The sequence below is a fragment of the Curcuma longa genome, chromosome 8 (genome assembly GCF_044706935.1).
Source record: "Curcuma longa cultivar G26 ecotype Majalengka, Jawa Barat chromosome 8, ITB_CL_G26_1.1, whole genome shotgun sequence".
Taxonomy (NCBI): domain Eukaryota; kingdom Viridiplantae; phylum Streptophyta; class Magnoliopsida; order Zingiberales; family Zingiberaceae; genus Curcuma; species Curcuma longa.
The window spans coordinates 13,976,638-14,002,357 of NC_133868.1; the positions used below are offsets into that span (position 1 = coordinate 13,976,638).

The window sequence follows — 25,720 nt, forward strand, 5'->3', positions numbered from 1 at the left end:
CTAGGTTATACCACTGTGATTTGTGGCTTGTTTATCAAGAGTAAAGCATTTTTGTAATCAAAGTTCCGTTCAATTATCAAAATTTAAATCAAAAAACTTGTTTGTCGGAGCCATTTTAGAGAGAAATTATTAATTGTCACTAAGGAAAGTTCACACGAAAATAAAAAAAAAAAAAGATGTGCGGATTACTTTCAGCTATATTTTGCCATGTGAGGGAGCAGGAGCATGGCTTCCCGCGGCCACCGTCAGATCAAGGCCGTCGATCACACATATATGTCGGTTGGAAATTACATCATTCATCAAAGCAGCGGGCCCACGTTTGATTTTTCTCCCAACTGCTAGGTCTATTGCTATGGGGTCAGCGATGACCGATGGTAGGCGGTGAGCGACCGAGGAGCAACTTGCCAGACCCGTGGCCGCAGCTCTCAATTAAGGGAGGTCAGGAAGGGCAAGCGCCTTCGTCGTGCCTCCCACACGATTTGGGATTTCCTTTCGCCGCTCTTCTCCTTCGCGCTAACCTCCATCTCGTCCTGCAAGGTACTCTCTTCCTTCGTTTGCTCGATTTCTCATCTAAAATATGGTTTTCTTTCTCATTAGATGTACGAAGCTAATTCTCTATTTCATGGTATGATTTCTTTGTTTGCTCCTCCTTCAAATCGGAAGCTGGATCGGCCTTTTTATGTGCATTTTTTTGGTTGCTCGCCTTAATTATGATTTCATTTGATGGCGTTGGATTTTCGCCATGAAATAGTCAAATCTATAATGGCCGTGAATTTTAGGGGCAACGTACGTATATCGATCAGGAAAAATTACTTTTTTCCCCCAACTGATAGCATCTTACTACATGCAATAGATTAATTAACTGGTTCTCGAGCCGATTTGCAATGAAGAGTTGCTTGATCATATTCAATTTTGTATCTCAGGTTTCCTTTTCATTCCCGTCTACTAAGGTGATGATTTTGAGTTTAAAAATAGGTTAAATGTCTCTTGGGCATCTGAAATATTTTCCTTGTTTTTGCTTGAAGATACATTGCATTTTGTAGAACATGATCTGAGATCGTTGCTTTGAATTCATGTAACATGATCATCTTTCTTTATTGTAAGTTTTGCTTCTGCTGCTTGGTGTTGAAATGGAGGCTGGCTTCAAGGGAAAACCTAGTGAATCGTCCTGCCCTGATATTTCTTTTGCCAACCAGAATATTCAGAGATGTCCATTCTTGAGAAATATCCATGAACCCACTAACTTCTCCTTCTCACCTATCAATTTTTCTATCCCTGTAAGTTTTGTTGAACTTCATAATAGCTCACATATCCATTAAGATGTAATCATGATTTTATATGCTCTTGGTTTCATTAAGGCACGGGGAGGCCATGGTCCAATCTTTGAAGATGGACCTAATTTTGAGACGGCATACAGACTATTCCATGGACGAAATGGAGTGGTTCCACTCTCAGGAAGAACATTTGTGCCTGGTCAGGTACCAGAGCCTGAGATATCGTCTGGGTTTAATCCCTTAGCAGCAAAGGCAGCCACGATAAGCCTTTCAGCTTTTGGACCTGGAGGACCTTTTGGTTTTGATTTCTTCTCAAAAAAGTGGAAGAAACAGAATGGTAGATCATCCAATTCTCAGGTACTTTCATCGTCATCTTGTTGCCTATAAAGTGGAATTCAATCCTGAATATCTTGCAAATTTTGACTGCATTTACAACTGTTTGTTTACATGGATTGTGGAACATTAATAAGATTAACTTGCACAATTGAGAATCATCATTATCCTTTGCTGTCTTTTGTAAATGTAAATCTGAATCCAACTTTCATGAGCAGATTTTTCTATGAACGTATCTTAGATTAGTTATTTTTGCAGTCAACTATAGCCTTCACATGGTTCTGTGGAATATTGTACAACAACAACAATAACAATTAAGTCTTATCCCACTAGATGAGGTCAGCTATATGGATCCTTCTACGTCATTGGACTATTTAAATAAATTTTTTCTTATTTTATTGTTGATAATCAAGTCTTTTTTGATCTGTTATGTGGAATATTGTAATTGCCTTTATTTCAGACTTGCATTGTGCTGCAATATGTCATGCCATAAGGTGCTATGTCAATAGGATGTTTTTGAAAACAGGTTCTGTTGGAATACAACTGCCTTTTATTTTAATCAGAGTTACACTGCTGCAATATGTCTTGCTATAAGGGGTTATGTCAGTAGCATGTCTTTGAAAACAGGTTCTGATGGAATACTACAACTGTTTTTTATTTCGATCGGAGCTGCACTATGTAACATGTCTTTAAATAATGTTTCAGAAAGGAGGTGATTCAGCACATGAATCATGGAGCAACGAGTGGCTGGAAACTGGACAATGCCCAATAGCAAAGTCATACAGAGCAGTTAGCGGAGTACTTCCCCTGGTTGCGGATGTTTTAAGACCTCCTCCAGGCATAAAACTAAGGTGTCCACCAGTTGTGGTAGCTGCCCGTGCAATGCTTGCTCGAACTTCTTTTGTGAAGAATCTCCGACCACAACCTCTTCCAGCGAAGATGGTAGCCATAGCGTTGCTGGGCATGGCAGCAAATATTCCACTTGGAGTCTGGAGGGAGCACACCAAGAAGTTCTCCCTCCAGTGGGTTATAGCAATTCATGCGGCTGTACCATTCATTGCAATGCTTAGGAAGTCTGTGCTGATGCCTAAGGCAGCCATGGCGATCACGATTGCAGCTTCAATCCTAGGTCAGACTATTGGTTCGAGAGCTGAGCGGATACGGCTAAAGGCAGTGGCAGCAGCAGCAGCTGCCAATGAAGGAAGCCATTTAATCCTCAAAACCAGAGCAGTTACATATGCCCAAAAGATAGGGCAATGTGGCCCTGAAGTAGCATGGGATCCTCTCTCTCTTAAGGCAGGGAGTTTGGATCCAACAGCCTCTTCTATATGCTAGTGCTTGAGATGTAGTTTGTCACATATGCAGTTTGCCACAGATGGTATTTGTTATCATTCAATAATTGGTTATTCAGCATTTCAATGACTGAATCGTTGTGTATTAAAATGAATGGTATCAGGTTTTCCTTGAGTTTAAAGTGAGTACAAGGATATTTTTCAGATTGTTGCGTGGTATTTAGATGCATTAGTTTACTAACAACTTCAATTATTTTTCTTCAATCGATTTGTTTTGATAACAGCGTGAACACATCATGGTGCCTTTTTAAATTGGTGACAGTATTAATAGCTGACCAAATAATCAATAATTCTTAGAAACCCTGTTGGTTTTGGTGGAAAGGAAGTGGATGCTGAGCTGGATGTGCAGTCCAACTTGCTTAGCATGGTCGGTCGATGGTGCAGAAAAAAAAAAATTGATTGGTGGAAAGGAGGTAGTCGGTTCGGGAAAGTTTCCCACCGACCTGAAGCATACGACGGCCAATCCAGATGTCCAACATCCTTTGATTACGTTTTCCATTTGGAAGAAAATTCTTGTAAATAAGTCGTAGCTGGGAATTCCCTGAGTCACAACTCGGATGTCCTACCATTGCACCATTGCTATGGAGACCGGTCGATGGTGCAGAAGCCTGCCAATGTGGTGGTGCAGGTGGAGGTGTAATCTGTTCTACACAAAACCAGTGTTAGGGGGTGGGTAGACAGATACCTACGAAAATAGCAGTCATGATCTCTGAAAAATTCCAAACTGTTTAGCCGTTTCAACTGTTACTCTCAGCTTGATGATCATTAATTTTAATCACTTTCATTAATATTAGTTAATCAGCCATTAGTGGTCATTAATTTCAAAAATGATAATTGTGGAAGGACCAAATAGGAATCGTAGGCTATGTGTACTTGTGGCTAAATAATTGTGTGGATAGTGGTGGTTGTCCTTGGAAGACATGTCTGGTGATGGATGTGACCTATTGAGGTTGGTGTGGAGAGCTTTAGGAGCTCGGAGAGGGGAGAGCTCACTACTACCAAAAAAAACATCTATAATGACATTTTATTTATGACACTTAGTAATAAGTGTTGTTATAAATATTTTATAATGACACTTATTAAAATTATTAATTTTAAAAATGAAATATTAGATTAGACTTTGGGAGAATTAGAGTAAAATCCCTCGGCTCTTGTTTATATTTAGATTCCGTCTCTATATGTCTTTTTTTAGGATTTAATACCTGACAACTACCCCATCTTAGTTTTAACTCCCTATAAGGTTGAATTTCTATTTTTACCCTTGTTATTTACATAGTTTTGATTAATTTTTTTCACCCATCTTCTCCCACCGATTCATCTTCCAACAACCCATCTTCTTCCCTCCCCTCAATGGAAACTCTCGATTGATTCCGACCAAACCATTTGCTTGTGCCTTGGAAAACCATCTGCTCTCCTACCTTCACCACTAGCGACCTGCGGCAATAAATGTGATAGCAATGATTTTCTTCACAACAAATCGTCGTCTTCCCTCCCCCAACAGTAACCCTAGACCCTTGGTTCATCCCCACTTGACCAAACTGTTTGCTCACCCCCTTGAAAACTATTTTGTCTCCCTTATTTCAACCACTAGCGACCCACGGCAGCAAGCCAATGCGATAGGAGCAGCACGGAGAGCAACGAGCAAGTGCGCAAAAAAGATTAAACAAGGTAAATATGCTTGATTACATATAATTTTGGGTAAATTTTTTATGATAATTACTTATTGATACAAAGAGTATCTAATTTGAGTCAATAGATATTAGATTTTGTGCTTGAAAGATTCTGATTTGATTTTTGGGATGTAAAAAAATTATACTTTGAAGTTAATAATAGTGACTTTTATTTGAAGTTCATGAAGTAAAAATATGATACCTAAATTGTTACAAAAGATTTTATACCTAATGTGAGTCAATAGGTACTTATTTTAGCTCATTAAATACCCTGATTCGATTATTGGTTGTGTTATTCATGAAATAAAATAATGATATCTAAATTGGTAGAAAAAGTACTTAATGATAGTCAATCGATACTTGTTTTGGCCATTTAAATACAAAAATTTGATTATTTGGGGATGTTAAAAATTTTATTTAAAATATAAACTTAAGTGACTTATGTTTGTGGCCTTCGTCAATTGATTCTTGTTGTGGTACTGATTTTAAATACAATTTTGGGTAAAATTTTTATGGTAATTACGTAATTTTTTTATAGGTACAAAGAGCATCTAATTTGAGTCCATAGGTATTTGATTTTGTGCCTGAAATATTCTGAATCGATTTTTGGTGTTGTAAAAAAATTATACTTTGAAGTTAATAATAGTGGCTTTTGTTTGACGTTCATGATGTAAAAATATGATACCTAAATTGCTACAAAGATTTTATATCTAATGTGAGTTAAAAGGTACTCTGATTCGATTATTGTTTGTGTTATTCATGAAATAAAATAATGATACCTAAATTGGTAGAAAAAATACTTAATGTTAGTTAATAGATATTTATTTTGGCCATTTAAATACTAAAATTTGATTATTTAGGGATGTTAAAAAATTTATTTAAAAGTTAATATTAAGTGACTTATGTTTGTGGCCTTCGTCAATCGGTTCTTATTGTGGTACTGATTTTACATACAATTTTAGGTAAATTTTTTATGATAATTATTTTTTTTATTGGTACAAAGAATATCTAATTTGAGTCAATAGGTATTTGATTTTGTGCTTGAAATATTCTAAATTGATTTTTGGTATTGTAAAGAAATTATATTTTGAAGTTAATAATAGTGGCTTTTGTTTGACGTTCATGATGTAAAAATATGATACCTAAATTGCTACAAAAGATTTTATATTTAATGTGAGTCAATATGTACTTATTTTGGCTCATTAAATACCCTGATTCGATTATTACTTGTGTTATTCATGAAATAAAACAATGATACCTAAATCGGTAGAAAAGGTACTTAATGTTAGTCAATAGATACTTATTTTAGCCATTTAAATACCAAAATTTGATAATTTATTGATGTCAAAAAAATTAATTAAAAGTTAATATTAAGTGGCATATCTTTATGGCTTTCATCAATCAATACTTATTGTGGTACTGATTTTGCCTTATATTGTTGAATGTATTACGTAGATTAATATGTTACGTTGTGTTTCTTATTAACTTATTTTATGGAAATATTTATTGAAATCATTGCTAATTAAGTTTTTTTATGAATTAGAAATGACAAAGACTAAATAACACACGAATGATTATGATGGAGATGTTGGACCAAGTGGAAAAGAAGGTTACTCAAGGTGTTCCCCAACAAAATTTATGTCAGTCATGGAACAATTGGTCCCAAACTGGGTGAACTACAATTAAAGAAGATTAAGGCTTCACCTCTTGCACCTTGGTTAAAGATTCAAAAGCTTTCTATAAGCACCTCAAGAGTTTATGCAATGCTTAAACGCTTTGAAGTAGAGACATGCAGCTTTTGTTTTGGAAGCAATATCATGGTGCCATTCACTTCTTGGGAGTTCTCAATCGTTATAGGTTTACCTAGCGTTGGTCAACCGGTTAGCATCGATTTGAAATTGGGTTCTAACTTCCTTGAACGACATTTCAAGGGGATGAAATGTGTTAAGAGAAATGCCATCATAGAGAAGTTATTTGTGTTGGTAGACAATGAATTAGAAATTGATGATTTTTTTAGGTTTTTTATTTTGCTACTTTTTAATTGTGTTATATTTCCTATTAGCAATTTTGGTACACCTAGTTTTATTTTCCCATACTTGGACAATTTGGAAACATTTTTTGAGTATGGTTGGGGAGATGCAACTTATAGATTTTTGTGTGCTGAAATTGAAGACCATCTTGGATACTCCAAAGTGGACAAAAAAGAGAAAACATATATGGGAGGTTGCATAGTTGGACTGATGGTATTTTTTTCAGCATATATATGTTATTTGTTGAGTGAGTAAATGCTAATCATTGTATTTGTATAGGGTTGGGTTTATGAAAGAGTTCCTATGCTTGGTCAACCTCGTGTTTTACATTGCTTTCCTCGATTATTCAAGTGGGGAGAGAGCAAAATTATTGTTAATCCTAAAGGTGCAGAGGCAGCATTAATGGCGGTGAGGCCAAACAAGGTTGGCGTAATTTATTCTTTATCATTGTATAATTTGGTTTAAATGTGTTATTAAACTAACAATTTATCTTTTTTTTACTTTTAGATTGTGTCAATCAAACCATTCTAGGAGGAAAAAGTACTTGTTGATGATATAGAGAGGTTTGGTGAGGTAACAATTTTTAATCCAAGATAACAAATTTATTAAGAGCCTATTATTCAACCAATTAGCATGCTTAATTAACATTTTTATTTCCAGGTTGATTCTTGACTCGGTGATTCAGAATTGTTGAATCACATAAAAAGACTTGAGAATGAGATTAAAGTGTTGAAAGGAAAAAATAAAGTGGTTGAAGAGGATGCCCCACATATGCATGATGAAGGTCATACTGAGCAAGATGTTGCTGTGGATGCTGATCCTAGTGTTGAAAGTTTGAACAAAGTTATTGACGATAAAGTGCCAATGAACACAGAAAAAGGGAAAGAGATGGTTGTTTATAATCCAAAATCATCTATTGTGAAGACTGTTTAGAGAAGAACAGATAGATTGAAAAAAAAAGAAAGATCCGGACTATATGCACCCCTAGTACTGCCCCAAAGCAAAAGAGTAAATGACATTTGACCCAAGTCGTGGATCAGGTAGTTTCAGTAATTATTTTTTACAATACCTACATATATTTTATATATTTGACGAGTGTTGTAGTGTTTAATTTTTTTGATTGAATTTTGTATTTCTATATTCTGTTGTTTCTATATAGGATGATATGAGTATAGATATTCAAGATATTGTTGATAGTACTGTAGAGGAATCTCTACAGGAGTTCCGAGGAAGATTAGACTTTCATGGGCATGATCAAATATCAACGGAAGAAAAAAATATTATTGAGAAGTACATCTGCGGGGATATTTTGGGGTAAAAATATCTTATATTATTTTAATTTTTTTGAAATCTTATTTGGCAAATCATTTTATGTTTTTTAAGTTGCTAAGTTTGGTATTTTGGCTTTGTAGTGGTGTAGTCTAGCAATGATGGGAAAGTCTTGAAAAACCGTTCCGGTGAATTCTTGCAGAACAAAAATTTTTTCGGAAACGATTTCAAGTTGCCCTCATAGTTAATCAAACCAAGGTTTGATCAACGCATTTAGATCATTGGGCTCTTGTGTTTGGTTTACAGGATCCGAGATAAAAGGAATAATTTAATTATAGCGGAAACATTAAATTATACCTCTTCTTAACGGGATGTCTAGAAGGAGTTGAAGACCTCTCGATCTTCTGCTGTATTCCTCTCCTCTTCTCGAACGTTGTGTGGGCAACGATCCTTCGAGATGATTCCACCAAGTCTCTTCTCTCCGATGGCAAGAAGCAAGCAATGAAGCAACCCTTTCTTTCCTTCTCTTTTCTTCTCCTCCTTCTTCTTGTTGGCCGCCGGCCCTAGAAGAGCTAAAGGAGAAGGGAGCCGGCCCTAGGGGAGCAAGGGAAGAAGAACTCCTTAGAGGCCGCCGGCCACTAAAGAAAAGAAGAAGAAGAGGGTGGGCGGCGGAAGGCAAGAAAAAAACCCTTTGATTGAGGGAAGATGTGGCCGGCCCTAGCACAAGGAGAGGAGAAACCTTTTGTTGTGTGTTCTTTTCCCTCCCCAAGCCTCCTCTTTATATAGTTAGCCATCTCACAAAATTTGGTATGATTATAATCAAATCAAATCTTCTTATCCAGATTTGATTAGAAAAATCATAACCAATTTTGTCTGCGGAAGAGATAAAATTATGATTCTAATCAAATCAAATCTCATCCAGATTTGATTCATAATTAAAAAATCATAATTTCCGGAAGAAATAAAATCAATGATTCTAATCAAATCAAATCTTATCCAGATTTGATTAGAAAAATCATAATTAATCAAATCGGATCCAATTAAAATTATGATTCTAATCAAATCAAATCTTATCCAGATTTGATTAGAAAAATCATAATTAATTTTCTCTGCGGAAGAAAATTAATAATTTCGTAACGGAAATTTTAATCAGAATTTCTTAACAAAATTTTTCTCCGGAAAAATAATTTCAGAAATTCTTAAAATTTCCTATCCGAAATTTCATATAATTTTCTTAGGTGGATACGAGGTTTTATCCAGAGGCTACAGCAGGGACCTAGAGGAGAAATTGGTTTTGGCCTCCTGATGGACTTGGGCTTCCTGTGTTCTCCCTGAACACCCAACTCAAGCCCATCAATAATAACTCATTCCACTAGAGAGTTATTATTGCACTACCGCACCAATCCCATATTATAGTATGAGCTCCTTCTTACTATAAGTACATTAATCTCCCTGTGTTTAAGATATCGTATGTCCGTTAATTAAATGAGTTACTGACAACTCGAATTTAATTAACTTCTAATCCAAGAGTAGTACCACTCAACCTTTGTTATCATGCGGAACTAAGTCCACCTGCAGGGTTTACATGATAATCCTTTATGAGCTCCTCAAGGGGACATCATCAGCCTAGATTATAGGACACAGTTTCCTTCTATAATCAACAACACACCATGTACATAATACTACTTCCCAACTCATCGGGCCTTTTGATCTATCGCTCTAAATCTCACCCTTTGATGAATCAAAGAAGTATATACTAAGTACATGTGTTTGTTATTATATAGGGATTAAGAGCATGTACATTCATAGTAACAGAGGTTTAGTTCGATTATATAGTCAGTATAAATCGAACAATCCTCAGATGGTCCTGCTCAATACACACTGAGTGTACTAGTGTAATTCTATAGTCAAGACAGACTAAGACCAAATTACACTACAACCAGTCCAATGGTTTGTCCAATCCATCTTGGTTGTGAACACTGTTTATAATCTATAAGGAACTGATAACATGGTCTTCTGTGTGTGACTCCGCACACCATGTTTATCTACAATATAGATTAAATGGACACTTGCATAAAAACTAAATGCAAACATTGACCAAATGTAATTCTCATTTCAGAATGTTTATTTACATAGATAGCTAGGATTCTGGTATACATCCCAACAATCTCCCACTTATACTAGAAGACTACGCTGTCTCATATGCTGCCATACATCTGATCCCCATCCCCTCCACATGCCGATCAAAAGCTCTCGCCGGAAGGGCCTTAGTGAAAGGGTCTGCCAGGTTATCCTCTGATGCAATCTTGACCACAGCGACTTCTCCCCGTTTGACGATGTCTCGTATCAGGTGGTACTTGCGCTCAATGTGTTTACTTGCCTTATGGGCTCGTGGTTCCTTCGAGTTTGCAACTGCACCACTGTTATCACAATAAATTGTGATAGTCTTGGGCAAACCAGGAATCACATCTAAGTCCATCAAGAAGTTCCTGAGCCATACAGCTTCTTTGGCTGCCTCAGAGGCTGCCACATACTCAGCTTCCATGGTAGAGTCTGAAATGCATTTCTGCTTTATACTCCTCCATGTTATGGCTCCACCTCCCAATGTAAACACATAACCTGATGAGACTTACTTTTATCCCTATCTGATTGGAAGTCAGAGTCCGTGTAACCCACAGGGATTAAATTATCTGCCCGGTAAACTAGCATATAATTCCTAGTCCTTCTCAGGTACTTCAATATATGCTTTACCGCAGTCCAATGTCCCTGTCCTGGATTACTTTGATATCTGCTAACCATGCCCACGGCAAAGCAGATATCCGGTCTCGTGCATAGCATCGCATACATTAGGCTTCCTACTGCTGAGGCATAAGGAACCGCCTTCATGTCCTCTATCTCCTTTGGTGTCTTAGGACACATCTCCTTAGATAGAGGAACTCCATGCCTAAAAGGTAGAAAACCTTTCTTGGAGTTTTGCATGCTAAAACGAGCTAGGATAGTATCGATATAGGAAGCTTGGGATAAGCACAACATCCTTTTCTTGCGATCCCTTATAACTTTGATCCCAAGAATATGTGCGCATTCTCCTAAGTCCTTCATATCGAACTGCTTGGACAACCATACCTTTACGTCTGATAATATTTTAACATTGTTGCCAATGAGTAAAATATCATCTACGTACAGTACAAGAAATACCACCACGTTTCCGTCACACTTCTTGTATACACAAGACTCATCCGGACATTGAATAAATCCATATGACTGGATTACTTCATCAAACCGGATGTTCCAAGACCTTGAAGCTTGCTTCAGTCCATAAATGGACCGATTAAGCTTGCATACAAGATGCTCTTTGCCCTTTGCAATGAATCCCTCTGGTTGCTTCATATAGATGTTTTCTTCAAGACTTCCGTTAAGGAAAGCTGTCTTGACATCCATTTGCCAAATCTCATAATCCATATGAGCAGCAATAGATAAAAGAATCCTTATAGACTTAAGCATAGCTACCGGTGAAAAGGTCTCCTCATAATCAATTCACTCTTTCTGAGTATACCCTTTCGCAGTAAGCCTTGCTTTGAAGGTTTCCACCTTCCCGTCTATTCCTCTTTTTCTTTTGTAGACCCATTTTGCATCCAATGGCTTTTACACCATCTGGTGGTTCTACAAGCTCCCAGACTTTATTAGAATACATAGATTCTATTTCAGAATTCATTGCACTTTGCCAAGATGCTGCATCTTTATCTTGGAGTGCTTCGTCATAATTCCAGGGATCAGCTTCATGTTCACCAGGGACCAAGTCCGAGGACTCTCCCAAAAACATGAATCTATCAGGTTGTCTAACAACCCTCCCACTACGACGAGGCACCACCTGTTCTTGTGCATTCTCTGTGACACGCGGTGCAGTTACTTGTGGTATCTCATCTTGCACTATTGGTACTGAAGTGGATGTGTCTCCTCTAATTTCTTCAAGAACAATCTTACTTGTGGGCTTGTGGTTCATTACATAGTCTTCCTCTAAAAATCAGTCATTCGTGCTAACGATGACCTTCTGATCTTTAGGACTATAGAACAAACCACCCTTCGTTTCTCTAGGATAGCTCACAAACAAGCAAACTTCTGAACGTGGTTCCAACTTATCAGCGTGTCCCTTCAGCACATGTGCTGGACTATCCCAAATCCGAATGTGTACTAGGCTTATGCCCAATCAACAATTCTATGGGAGTAGAAGGTACTGATTTAGAAGTTACCAAGTTTAGAATGTACGCCGTCGTTTCCAGAGCATGTCCCCAAAACGAAGTTGGTAATTCTTAATAACTCATCATTGATCTAATTATTTCCATAAGAGTCCTATTCCTTCGCTCTGCCACACCATTCTGTTGGGGTGTACCAGGTGCAGACAATTGGGATTGAATCCCAGCCTCTGATAAGTAACTCCTAAACTCTCCCAAGAGGTATTCTCCACCACGATCAAACCGTAGTGTCTTGATACTTTTATCTTGATGTTTCTCCATATCAGTCTTGTATTCTTTGAACTCATCAAAGCACTTAGACTTATGGCACATCAAGTAAATGTATCTCTATTTCGAATAGTCGTCTATAAAAGAGATGAAATATTCGAAACCACCTCTTGCCTGGATAGTCATAGGTCCTCACAAATCAGAATGAACCAATTCTAACACTTCTTTGGCTCTATACCCCTTTGCCTTAAAAGGCCTGTTGGTCATTTTTCCTTCTAAGTAGGATTCGCAGGTTGGAATATTTTCCACCACCAGTGAACCTAAAGGTCCATCGGCTATTAACCTTTGAATTCTACTTAAGTTAATATGACCTAACCTTAGATGCCAAAGATATGTTTGGTTCACTTGCGAAGGTTCTTTTCTCTTATTAAAATTAGAAGATGTGTTATTAATTTCCATTTATTGCATCGTGGGAGTTATTTGATTAAGAGTATAATTGTCAACCAACGTACCAGAATAGATATTAACCTTGTTTTTCTTGATAACAACTTTGTTACCAAAAGAAACGAAATATCCATCCTTAAATAATTTAGAAACTGAAATTAAATTCTTTCTAAAATATGGTACGTAAAGACAATTCCTCATAATCAAAGTTTTATTTTTCTCAGAAGATAAATAAATATCTCCCACTGCAATAGCTGCCACTTTCGTAGCATTGCCCATGTAGACGGTAATCTTTCCTTCACTTAGTTGTTGGGTTTACTGAAACCCCTGCAAAGAATTGCAGGCATGATTAGTGGCTTTCGTATCTATACACCAAGTAGATAACACCACTAAACATATTTCAACTACTAATGAATAAGATATACCTCTATTGTTCTCCTTTCTAAGAGGTCAATCTACTTTCAAATGTCCATACTGCTTGGCTACCTGCCTGGCTGCCTGATTCTGGTGTCCGAAGAGTTCTTCAAGATTGAGTCATAGGGAGTAGGTATGGCCTGTTGCTGATGTTGCAGTACATTTGACATAGAAGTCAAAATGTAACATCGCACCATCTCATCTGCCTTAACCCAATTCCTATGTCTCTCTATCTCCTCTTCACTAGAATCTATATTAGGCATGCTAGGACAGACCTTAAAAAGTACAAACTTGTACTCTTCAGCAGTTAAGACAATGTCCAAGTTCTATTTCCAATCTATATAGTTAGGACCAGTAAGTTTTTATTTTCTTTGAGTATAACGGTCAGTGGGTTAAAAGCCATTCTGAAAGTCTTGAGAATCACATAAGTGAGATTTGGTCAAAACTTTAGAACTTTAAAATTATATTGATTCCTCAAACAATATAATTTAAATTCACCAACACCTCAAACACCGGGAATTTAGTAAGCCACGATCGTGTGGACGTTTACTAATTCAAGCATTTGTAAGAGGAGGTTTTACCCATTAATTTTACTATCTTGTCAACTTAACTTTATGACAAGTAAAATTAATAGTTGGTTTATCTTTGGCCACACAAAATAATAGCAGTGACTCCGATGGGGAGGATACTATTATATGTGTTCTAAGTGTTCACCATTACTTGACACTAAGGTAATTATTTAGGATTGTGTCCCTTCAGATGGAGAAGATCACACGCTCTTAAATAATTTCCTATAGTCATCCATTAAGGAAGTTTGATCCAGTGATCCGCAAGCAAACTCATCCGATGGGGAGGAAGGCACTCAGAGCCAACACATAAGTTTGAATGCATCACTATCAAACCAGTAATGGAGGCCGCGGGATTTTTTTAAAAAAAATCCCTCTCCCACTTAGTTATTTGGATTTGAGGAATTTTAATTATGTATGCATATTTAATTATTCCAAAATTGGTTTCCAGGCCGTGGCGAGGCACATCGGCCTTCTTGGTTATTGGAGCATCAACCACTTTCTAAGACAAAACCAATTAAGGACATCATTAAATTATGCATTCATAATTTCCCACTAAAACCCTTAGGTATTTTAATTATGTATACATATTAACTTGTTCAAAGAAATTGGTTTCCAGGCCGTGGCGAGGCACATCGTTTTACCTATGTAATTCTATGCATAAAAAAATAATATGCAATTACACAAAATAATAGATATAATAAAGAATTGTATAAAGAATAAGAAATACAATATGGAAAAATAATTTTCCAACTATTATGGTCTTTTCAATATCCGCCATTCTTCAAGAAGCCTCCCTTTGACTTAGTCGCGTCTTCCTTATTTCGTAGCGCATTCGGTTCTCACCACGCAAGAAGAAATCGCAACAATTATAGAAAAAATTTACATCTGTCGATCCTATACTCCACAAAAGAGTTTACAAAAATTCTAGATCGAACTGTAAAAATAAATTTAAATTATTATAGCAAAATTCAACCTCGACACCCAGCTGTCGCACGTTGCTTCTGTGGAACGGAGGAATCGGGTTGTCGCTGCTACCGCCGACGGTGGAAACCCTCATAGTGCGGAGCCAACTGACAGAGGAGGAAGGCAACTCACCGGAGCTCACAGTAGATTCGCTTCTGCGGTGGCGTTCACGTTCTTCAATCGGATTACTGCCGCGTTTTGCGCTGATCGGAAGGAGGAAGATGGTGGCGATGGAAGCTCACGACGACGAGCTCGAAGACGCCGTCGCGGAGAGAGCACAAGTAAAAAAATCGCGATGGGAAAACAGTATCGTCGAGAGCCCCTCGAATCCCTGAGTCGGCGTAGCTTTTAACCTAATTCGCTGAACCGGAATGCTGAAGTGAACCGCTATGTGGCAAGTTGAACCATTGAACCTTGATTTGGCTGAACCGGACTTGAATGGGCTGGATAAAACCCTGGATTGATGGGGCTGTTGCTTTTGGGCTGGGCTGGCTTAGGATTTTTGCTTGAACCGGGCCAATTGAACCGGTTGCATATTTGGCTTGATTGGCCGGCCCTAGCAAAACCAGCTGATTGGACCGGCTAAATTTAGAATTGAACCAGCCCCATTTACTGATTTGGGCTTGAATGAAATGGGTCATCTATGATTTGCACTTGAACCAGGCTTTAGCATTGGATTTGGGCTGAATTTGGATTTTAACCTAATTTGAATCCATTTCTGATCTGATCGAGCCAATTTGAACTCTAATTCGAAACATATTTGAATCCAAACTTGATTTCTGGCAAATTGAACCTCCAAATATCGTTATCTTCATCCTAATTCCCTGACAAATTAATTATCACAAATTAATATCGATAAATACCTCCAGGGACCTAGAGGAGAAATTGGTTTTGGCCTCCTGATGGGCTTGGGTTTCCTGTGTTCTCCCTGAACACCCAACTCAAGCCCATCAATAATATCTCATACCACTAAAGGGTTATTATTGAACTACCGCACCAATCTCATATTACAATTTGAGCTACTTCTTACTATAAGTACATTAATCTCCCTGTGTTTAAGATATCGTATGTCCGTCAATTAAATGAGTTACTGACAACTCGAATTTAATTAACTTCTAATCCAAGAGTAGTACCACTCAACCTTAGTTATCATGCGGAACTAAGTCCACCTGTAGGGTTTACATGATAATCCTTTATGAGCTCCTCAAGGGGACATCATCAGCCTAGATTATAGGACACAGTTTCCTTCTATAATCAATAACACACCATGTACATAATACTAATTCCCAACTCATCGGACCTTTTGATCTATCGCGCTAAATCTCACCCTTTGATGAATCAAAGAAATATATACTAAGTACATGTGTTTGTTATTATATAGGGATTAAGAGCATGTACATTTATAGTAACAGAGGTTTAGTCTGAATATATAGTCAGTATAAATCGAACAATCCTCAGATGGTCCTGCTCAATACACACTTAGTGTACTAGTGTAATTTTATAGTCAAGACAGACTAAGACCAAATTACACTACAACCAGTCCAATGGTTTGTCCAATCCATCTTGGTTGTGAACACTGTTTATAATTTATAAGGAACTGATAATATGGTCTTCTGTGTGTGACTCCGCACACCATGTTTATCTACAATATAAATTAAGTGGACACTTGCATACAATTAAATGCAAATATTGACCAAATGCGATTCTCATTTCAGAATGTTTATTTACATAGATAGCTAGGATTCTGGTATACATCCCAACAGTAAATACATATTTTTCCCTATGCATTACAAAGCACATTGGTTCTTGCTCGTGTATACTCCAAGCGAAAAATCTTTCACGCTGAAAAATTTTATTAGTAGCCCTATTTACAAAGGTACAGCGAAAAAATTTGTAAGTTGGATAAAAAATAAGTTACTTTTATTTTTTTTAAATTTGTACACATCTTTTATGATTGATTTGATAAATAAGTTTGTTTGAATTGGTTGTGCGGGCAAAATTTTTGTCCAGATATCTTTGGAATGTGGAACAGTGTGATATTGGCATAGGTGAAGTGATTGCTGTAAAGAGTCGACAACAAGAAAATGATTTGAATTGTGGTGTTTATATTTATCTATGAGTTGAATGCTTTGCCTGAGATAATCCAACATTTTGGAAACAAGAATGGGTTACATCAATCGAAGGGTATAGAACTCGTATTGCTTTGGCCATTTTGTCTGATAAGCGAGGCTTGTTCAAAGGATTGAAATGACTTATCATACAAAATCAGTGTTTTGATGATTTTGTATGACAATTGTTAAGTTTTGGTGATGATGGAGATATAATTATATTTTAAATTGATGTCATGATATTATGAATATGTAGAATAGTATTTTGGTGGGATGATAACTTCATGTTTGATGTATGAATTGGCCTTTGAGTGTTAGATTTATGGTATTAGTCTTGCCCTTTTCTTTTTGTACTTTTGTAGTGATGGTATGTTACTCGTGCGTGAAGATCATGCCGAATTTTTTGATATTTAAGGGGCCAAAATAAGTACCAATTGATTAATATTAAGTACTTCTTATACCTATTTAGGTATTATATTTTTATTTCACGAATCACACACACAATAATCGAGCTTCCCTCGTTTTTGTGCAACTCCACGGGCAATCAGTCGAGTTTATTTTTTACAGTACTGAAATGGTCGGATGAGTATCAAAAATGGCCTCTTATTTATTTTATGAATGTCAAATAAGTACTTACTCATATTCCATGGTGAGTGGAGAACAGGTTTCTTTTAAAAATTAAATAATTGAGTACTTTTTCAAATAATCACAAAATTGGATATCACTTGGGGTAAATTAAGTTCCAAGAGCCTAAAATTGAGTACTTTTTCAAACTATTTCTGGGAAAAATTTACCAAGGCGCATTTGTAGTTGTATGAAACCACAACATATAACAACATATATAAAACTACCACTAAACACAACAGTTTAATGATTAATGCATAAATCACTTCATAATGCATTTCTCAGTTACAATTACATAACCAACATCCAACTTTTATCTAGGGGTGCAAACGAGTTGAATCGAATCGAATAATATAAAAATATTGATATTTGAATTCGAGCTCGAAACATATATATGATATTCGAATTCGATTTGAAGCTCAAAAATATCAATAATTTTGGCTCGAGTTTGATTCAAAATATGATTCGAGCTCGAGTTCGATTCAAATTATTCGAACCATAATTCGAGTAGAATCAAACTTTAGTTCAAAATGCCTTAAATTATTCGAGTTTGATTCAAATTATTCGAACCTTAATTTGAACAAAATTAAACTTTAGTTTGAAATGCCTTAATTCGAGCGGCTCGCAAATAATATTATAGATTCGAATTCAGCTCAAAAAATTATCGAACATGTTCGAGTTTGGCTCGAATTCGATAATTTTGAATACAAATTAAATATTATTCAAGCTGGCTTGAAAAGCTCGTGAATCAGCTCGATTCGTTTGCACCCCTACTTTTATCCACTTTTAACCACAAAAATGGATCATTATGTTGGTGCAGGGAGCACCAGCAGATCGAACCTTGATTTTGATAATGACACTAGGTTCAAGTTAAGTATGTGTTGGACTAATGATATTAATCTAAGTATCAGGGAGCTAGTGGAAGCTAGGCATTGGAAAGTCCTGATCTGGAGGATCAAGCAGAAGCCTTGGCAGAGTCGAAGCACCAAGTGAAGTCTGGGCTGGTCTGGAGGACCGAGCCGCAGTAGAAGTCTGGGTTGGTCTGGGGCCGCAGCAGCAGAAAACTGGACTAATCTGGAGGATCGAGTCATAGCAGAAGACTAGGCTGGTCAGGGAGGACCGAGCCACAGCACAAACCTTGGGGGCTGAGGACAGAGCCGAGCAAAAGTCTAACGAGTCAGGAGGACTCGGTTGGCAATAGGTAAATTCTCTTGAGAGGAGTGTGTGAGGATGCCTTCCCAAGGGGAACAGTAGGCGTCGATCTAACCTAGGGTCTCACTGGAGGCCTGAAGTTAAGACCTAGAGGAAGTTCCAGGAACTAACTCTAAAATATTTATTTTGCATATTATTTCACTAACACTTTTGCAGGATTGGAAAAACTGAATAACGCAGACTCCGGGCAAAACTGGCTAAGTTTTGCTGTTGGAGTCGACTCGACTGAAGGTTCGAGTCGACTCGAGCTTAATCAGCCAGTATTTGGAAGTCAGCGCGATCAGTTCTCCGCCAGATAGGACTTGAGTCAACTCAAGGTGACTCAGAAGTCGACTCAGAGTCAAAATCTATCCGGTAGACTCCACGTCAGATTGGAGTCGACTCGAAAGGCGACTTGAGTCGACTCAGATGGCGGATAACGAGCGGGAAAGCAAAAGGAGTAGCAGCCTTGGGTTGTGAACCAAGTAAACAAAAGTGTCATTTACTCTTTTCTGTTTGCTTTTTATTTTAACTGCTTCCGTAAGTATTTCGTTTAATCTCTTTCGCACGTACTACGAACTTTGAATTTATAAAAATAACACGCTATTCACCCCCCTCTAACGTGTTATCGATCCTACAAGCTGCTAGGAGTCTTCCCTTTTTCAAAATATTACGCTGAGCCAACCAATTCTCATGGGATGACAAATGTGAAAAGGCCTTCTCTGATCTAAAACAATACCTTGCTGAGTTACCCATCTTAGCCAAACCCACGCCTCAGGAGCCATTATGGGTGTATCTCTCCGCTTCGGATGAGGCGTTGGGTTCAGTCCTAATTAAGCAGGAAGGGCAGACACAGCGCCCAATCTATTTTGTGAGCCATTTATTGAAGGATGTAGAGACTTGCTATACCTCTTTGGAGAAGTTGGCTCTATTACTTATTCTAATGGCTCGGCGATTACGCCTATATTTTCTGTCACATCCTATTACAGTTCTCACCAATAGCGGATTGGGTAGAGTCTTGCTCAACCCAGACGCTTCCGAGCAGCTTATCAAATGGACAACTGAGCTAAGTGAATATGATATTCAATACCTTCCTAGAACCGCTATTAAAGCCCAAGCTCTAGCTGACTTCTTAACAGAGATAACAGGATGCGAGTCAGAAGAGACTTGGAAGGTATTCGTGGATGGTTCAGCTAACAAAAGAGGCAGCGGAGTTGGGGTACTACTATGCTCACCACAAGGAGATACCTTGCAACTCGCTGTAAAATTACATTTCCGAACCACTAACAATGAAGCTGAGTACGAAGCGGTGTTAGCCGGTCTCCAAGCCACCCGTCATATGGGGGCATCCAAAATTGTCATCCATTCTGATTCCTAGTTAGTGGACCAGCAGGTCAAAGGAACCTTCGAAGTCCGCAACGAGCGGCTCAAGCATTATGCAGAGGCGGTAGACAAATTAAAGGCAGAATTCCAGCAAATAACAGTGTAGAAAGTGTCCCGAGCTGATAATAAAGGGCAGATAAGTTGGATAAATTGGCTAGTACGCTAGCCACATGGAATGTGGAAGAACCTCTTGTGCAAGAATAGCTCGTTGCCCGCATTGATCAGGCATCTCAACATACAAGGACGACCAACTGGAGAGACATAATCATACCCCTCCTCAAGGGAGGTCCTTTACCCAGTAATGCGGAACAAGCCGGGATCCTTCGGAGATGAATCAGTCGGTTTACTCTGATTGGGGATACCCTGTATAAGCGAGCCTTCTCTAGGCCGTTGCTCAAGTGCCTGGGGACAGACGAAGCAGATTACGTTATGCGTGAAATTCACCAGGGATGCTGTGGCTGTCACACAGGAGGGCGAACTTTGGCTCGAAAAATCCTATTAGCTGGATATTTTTGGCCCACCTTATAAGCTGATTTAGCCAAACTTGTTAGTACCTGCTCCAGTTGTCAGAAACATCAAGCTCTATCCCATCGCCCAACTAAACCACTGAAGACTTCCACTGTCTCTTGCCCTTTTGATCAGTGGGGCATGGATATTGTTGGCCTCTTGCCTGTCGGAGCCGGCCAAAAGAAGTTCTTGTTAGTCGCAGTAGACTATTTTTCCAAATAGGTAGAGGCTAAACCCTTGGCACAGATCACAGAACAACGTGTCCTCAAATTCCTTTGAAAAAAATATTATCTGTCGGTTTGGCATCCCCCGCAAATTGGTATCAGACAATGGAAGACAGTTTCAAGGTTGCAAGCTTGCAGAATGGTGCCAAGGCCTAGGGATCCAGGAAGCCTTTATCTCTGTGTACTATCCCCAAAGTAATGGGCAAGCTGAAGTCACCAATCGAGAATTACTTCGAGGATTGAAGACTAAGATGGATCAGTCCCAAGGATCATGGGTCGATGAACTCCCCGACATACTATGGGCATATCGGACCACTCTCCGAGATAGTGCCGGCCTAACACCTTTCCATCTTGTTTATGGTGGTGAGGCTGTGGTGCCCATCGAGATCGGCTGTACATCAGCTCGGATCGAAGCCTATGTCGACTCGGATACCAACCACATCCAAAGAGCTATGGAGCTGGACCTCGTTGTGGAGACTCGAGAACAAACAAACAGACGACTTCAGGCTTATCGGCAGTGCATGAGCCAAGTCTACAGCAAGCGAGTCATCCCCCATTCCTTTCAGGTCGGGGATTTCGTATGGAAAAAGAGGAAGCCACTGGGGGAGGTAGGGAAGCTTGAACCACGATGGGAAAGACCCTATCGGGTCACTTCTCGGCTCACCGATGGATCCTACTACTTGGCGGATCCACAGGACAAGGAACTTCCCAGATCGTGGCATACTACCCACTTGCATCTTTATCATGCTTAAATGTGTAATGTGTGATCCCCTATTCCATGAATGAAAAATAGATCTTCATAATCACATTTTGTACATGGCCCTTTCCGCCTATTCATTGACAGGGCTGACCTTCTAAGAGGCTCGAACTAAGTTTCGCTCTTGGTCCGACCTATTGATAGTTCGGTCGAAAATCATCGACCTATGCAACCCCCCTAAATAGTGGGCAGGTTCTTAAATAGACCTAATAATCCGCTCTACTTACCTTAAGGCGGTTCGGTCAGCAAAAGGGATTTCGAATGATTCACATCCGTTGAAAAGGCTAACAAAGTTCATTCCTTACAGAACCAAGTGCAAGAAAGCAACAACAACACTAAGCCACATGAAAAAGAAAGAGAAAGAGGGGGAGCAACAGAAACTTAGTCGCTATCCGGGTCATCTTGACCCCGCCTACTGCTAGAGGATGATGAGGGGGGCGAAGCATGAGGTTGAACAACCCTAACCGGCCGCTCCTTTAGCTCAGCCGCCCCATCCCTATAGGGTTCGGTTACCTAGCCGACTCCCGAGTTAGCTCAGAGACACGACCCCCTCTAACCATCTTTGGCGCTAGGTGACAATAACACGTGCAATCCGGATTAGAGGGGCAAGGACGGTTACTAGGTTGCTATAACTGGTGCCCTAGATCCTCGCCTGCTTCTCCTCATAGTGAAAAGGTAAGGATAATCTGTATGGTTAAAACAGAAAGTGATTACGAGGTGGCAGGTCCTGTCTCCTAGATGTCATCCTAAATGAATACCTGTCAGTAATTTACAGAGTTGGTCTGTCTAATGACCGACAATAGCTCACCTTGAATGAAATACATGGCTCCCTCCGTGTGAGTATAAAAACTCTCCTTCAGGTATGAAAATTCTCTCTCCAGACTTTTGCAACCACTACTATTCATTCTTCTTTCTCTCTCTCTCAAATAATGACTAACTTAAGCGTCGGAGTGGCCTGTCGAGAATTTCCGACACCCATCTAACTCTCTGTTTAGCCCTCATTTACAGATCCCAGCTCGCGTAAAAGTGGAGGACGGTTGAGGTGGCATCCTGCCCGGTTCAGCTAAGCTGCTTTGTTCGGCTAATCAGGGACAATTCTGTTTGGGTGATGGTGATACTTGAAGCTGCGGTGGCTGACTTATCCCAGGCTATGATGGACTCCACGGTGTATAGATGCTGGATGGAGTTCTTGCCTTGGTGACTGCACGTTGTGGCTGAAGTTGGAGCTGGACTGCACGCTGCTCTTACACGGTGAGAGTTTGATGCGCACGTTGATTGTTTGCTGCTCCAGAATGGTGACCTTGGTGACTGCACGTTGGGGCTGAAGTCTGGGAGTTGGCCTGCATGTTGCATTGTGGCTTACACGGTGAGAATTGGAGCTGGATTGGTGCTCCACGTTGATTGGCTGCATGTTGGCTTGTGATGTGTGTGGTTGTATGTTATTGTGTGCTTGCACGTGGTTTGTGGTAAATTGTTTTGTAGGCCTTGTGTTGCATGGTATGGTGTATATGTATGTATTGTTGTTGTGGTGTCATGGGTACGTTGTGATGGGGGGTTTGTTTGATGTGTGGTAGGTGTTTGTTGAAGATGTTATGTTGGTATTGGTGAGTTGGGTGTTTGCTCACAGTGTGGCTGTAGTGGTCTTTTTTTTAAATGATAAATCTTAGTTAGCCTCATTGGCTATCTCTAGGATGACCGGTTTGATCCCACAGAAGTTTTCCATTGGCCATCAGGGTAAATCGGGAAGTGCACGGCGGCCAACCCAGACGCCCAGCATCCTTTGATTGCGCTCTCCATTTGAAGAAAAATTCATGCAAATACGCCGTAGCTGGGGATCGAATCGTAAGTACCTGAATGACAACCTGGATATCCTATTGTGGCACTATTGCCCCGGGGACATAGTGGTCCTTTCTTTGATTGTACATTTGACATGTTTAACCTCTCTTATATTTTATAACCAATTTTCCGTGAAGTTGTTGTCTCTTTGCACGAATGAATTTTATAGTTTCTGGATCCAAAATAATTGAAAGCTTCACCCCTTCTTTGTCAATTTCTATAATTAGATTCCTCTTTTTCAAAGTCCATATCCTTGTCAACTTCATCTTCCTTATATACCGGCTCACTAATCACTTTAGTCTTATGTGCATGTTGAATAAATTGAGGTGTCGAGTCAATGCAAAGTGAGATGATGGGGATTGGAGATTCGTCGATAGATGAATCACGCTGTTGATTACCATCGGACAAAGTGGGCTTCTAGTCTTCGATCAAAACTTCATCTAGGTCTATCTCCTCTTCATCAATATCGTCATAAACTGGATCATCAAATATTTTGATCTTGTTGTCGTCTCCATCGCTTTTTGTGTTCTGATGATAGGGAAAGTAAGATTGATCGTACTTAATGTTGTCAAAGTCCGCATCTTCATGTTTGTCTTCGCCACCGTAAGATGAAGAGGGGATGTAGAGGGGTTGCGAAGTTGAAGGTGACGGGGTGGTTGATCCCAAATCCCTCAAAACCAAACTTGTACTTCGACATCTCTCTCGATTGAAAATTAATGATTTTTCAAAAGGGGAATAAAGGAATTTACAATCTTTATGATCTTGCGCCGCTAGACGCTAAAATAACTTTGTGACTTATCTCTATAAATCTTAAAGTATCTCGCCATGAGTGCTACAATCATGGTGTGAGGTTTCCTCAACTGAAACTTACCTGTCATGATCATGATCACGACCACGATGACAATCCATCAGATCTAAGAGCTCTGATACCAACTGACACTAGACGGGATAATGATTATCCTGCGGATAGTATTGAATCCGTTAGTTTGACTACGAACGCTGAAAATAATCTTCTAAAACCTATTGATTTGAAAGAATAACAAGAGATAGGGAAATAAATAGCACTACCAAAAAATATTATTAAATCAAAAACTTCTCCTTAAATATCAACTAATAAAATGCTTATATAGACCAAAAATCTTAACATGCATAGAAAGGAAAGAAATTCTAATAGAAAAAAATTTTTAATAGACTCAAAATTTTAAAAATCCTAAATGGACTTAAGATCTTTAAATAAAAAAAATTCTAAAGCTACTCTAAATACTAAAAATCTTATAAATTACTAAAAATAAAAATTATTAAAAATGATAATAAAAATTTTTAGATCCTCCTGCATGATATTGTATCCTGCATGCTTGTATTGCAAGTATTGTAATAATAAGATGTAATTATTATTTTTCTTTCGCTGCACATATTTGTGAAACGTGTAAACACGCACAACGCATCAAATTCCATCTTACAATGGTATCAGAGTCTAATAATGTAAGGCATACGTGTAAAATTATTTTACGTGTCGTAGTTAGTCGTAGATCTGATTAGGAAAATATTATGATTTAATTGAGAATTTCTGATTATTGAAATTTTTTAATTGATTAAGAGATTTCGTATTTTATTAGAATGGAAGCGCGGATGAGCCACGTCTTTTGAAGACAAAGTGGACCCTCTTTAGTTTAATTAAATCAAATTTATTTGATTTTAATTAAAGATGATTTGATTTTGAATCAACGCGGTTTGGTTGTGAACCAAACTTAAGGCTAACGGTTTAGATGTGGGATTTTTGTTAGCAAATCAAACTTGTTAGAGATCTATAAATACATCTCTTATGAAGAGTTATTTAGAAGATTTAAAAAACCTAATTATTAGGTTTAAGATTAGCCACCAAAACTCCTCCTCCAATTGTTGCCTAACCTCCTTTATGTTTTGCTACCCCTTCTCTTGGTGGTGCTTGTTGCCATCGGCCAAAGGAGGCCTTCCAAACTCACCACCAACCATTGATCTTCCCTAAGATCAGTACCTCCCAAGGGTCAGCCATCCCTGAGCCAAAGGAAGCTATAATCGGTGGTGGAAACAAAGAATAAGAGGAGAAGCAACCATTGCTTCTCCATCGAAAAGTATTGTTTCTTCCTTTCGCTTTGGCTATTATTTTGGGGAAATTATTATTGACAATGAACCGTTTGACCTTTGAATGGTGGTGTGATCACTTCCATTCAATCCGATTCGTATTGTCGAGTGGCTTCAAGCTGTCGAATACGGAATCAGACCGTATGTCTTCTCTCGGATCACTTGTCTCCCTCGCTCGACTAATATCGAAACGG

The 25,720-nt window shown here is 38.6% G+C and overlaps 2 protein-coding genes across 2 annotated transcripts; both read left to right on the forward strand.

Moving 5' to 3' along the window:
- Positions 1–410: 410 nt before the first annotated feature.
- On the forward strand, positions 411–3,103 carry LOC141833270 (uncharacterized). The gene is made up of 4 exons (XM_074720669.1): positions 411–537; positions 1,105–1,277; positions 1,359–1,631; positions 2,313–3,103. The coding sequence occupies exons 2-4, from the start codon at positions 1,131–1,133 to the stop codon at positions 2,940–2,942; spliced, it is 1,050 nt and encodes a 349-aa protein (XP_074576770.1). The 5' UTR covers positions 411–537; positions 1,105–1,130; the 3' UTR covers positions 2,943–3,103.
- A 17,960-nt stretch (positions 3,104–21,063) lies between these two features.
- On the forward strand, positions 21,064–21,564 carry LOC141834071 (uncharacterized). Its single transcript, XM_074721519.1, has one exon. It carries the CDS (start codon positions 21,064–21,066, stop codon positions 21,562–21,564), a length of 501 nt encoding a protein of 166 aa, XP_074577620.1.
- The last annotated feature ends 4,156 nt before the right edge of the window (positions 21,565–25,720 follow it).

Excerpts from the sequence above, each read along its gene's own strand:
- LOC141833270 (XM_074720669.1), top strand. The coding sequence starts at position 1,131 with ATGGAGGCTGGCTTCAAGGGAAAACCTAGTGAATCGTCCTGCCCTGAT. Across the intron at positions 1,278-1,358 it reads CTATCAATTTTTCTATCCCT|GCACGGGGAGGCCATGGTCC; the intron begins GTAAGTTTTGTT and ends GGTTTCATTAAG. Across the intron at positions 1,632-2,312 it reads GTAGATCATCCAATTCTCAG|AAAGGAGGTGATTCAGCACA; the intron begins GTACTTTCATCG and ends ATAATGTTTCAG.
- LOC141834071 (XM_074721519.1), top strand. The coding sequence starts at position 21,064 with ATGGATCAGTCCCAAGGATCATGGGTCGATGAACTCCCCGACATACTA.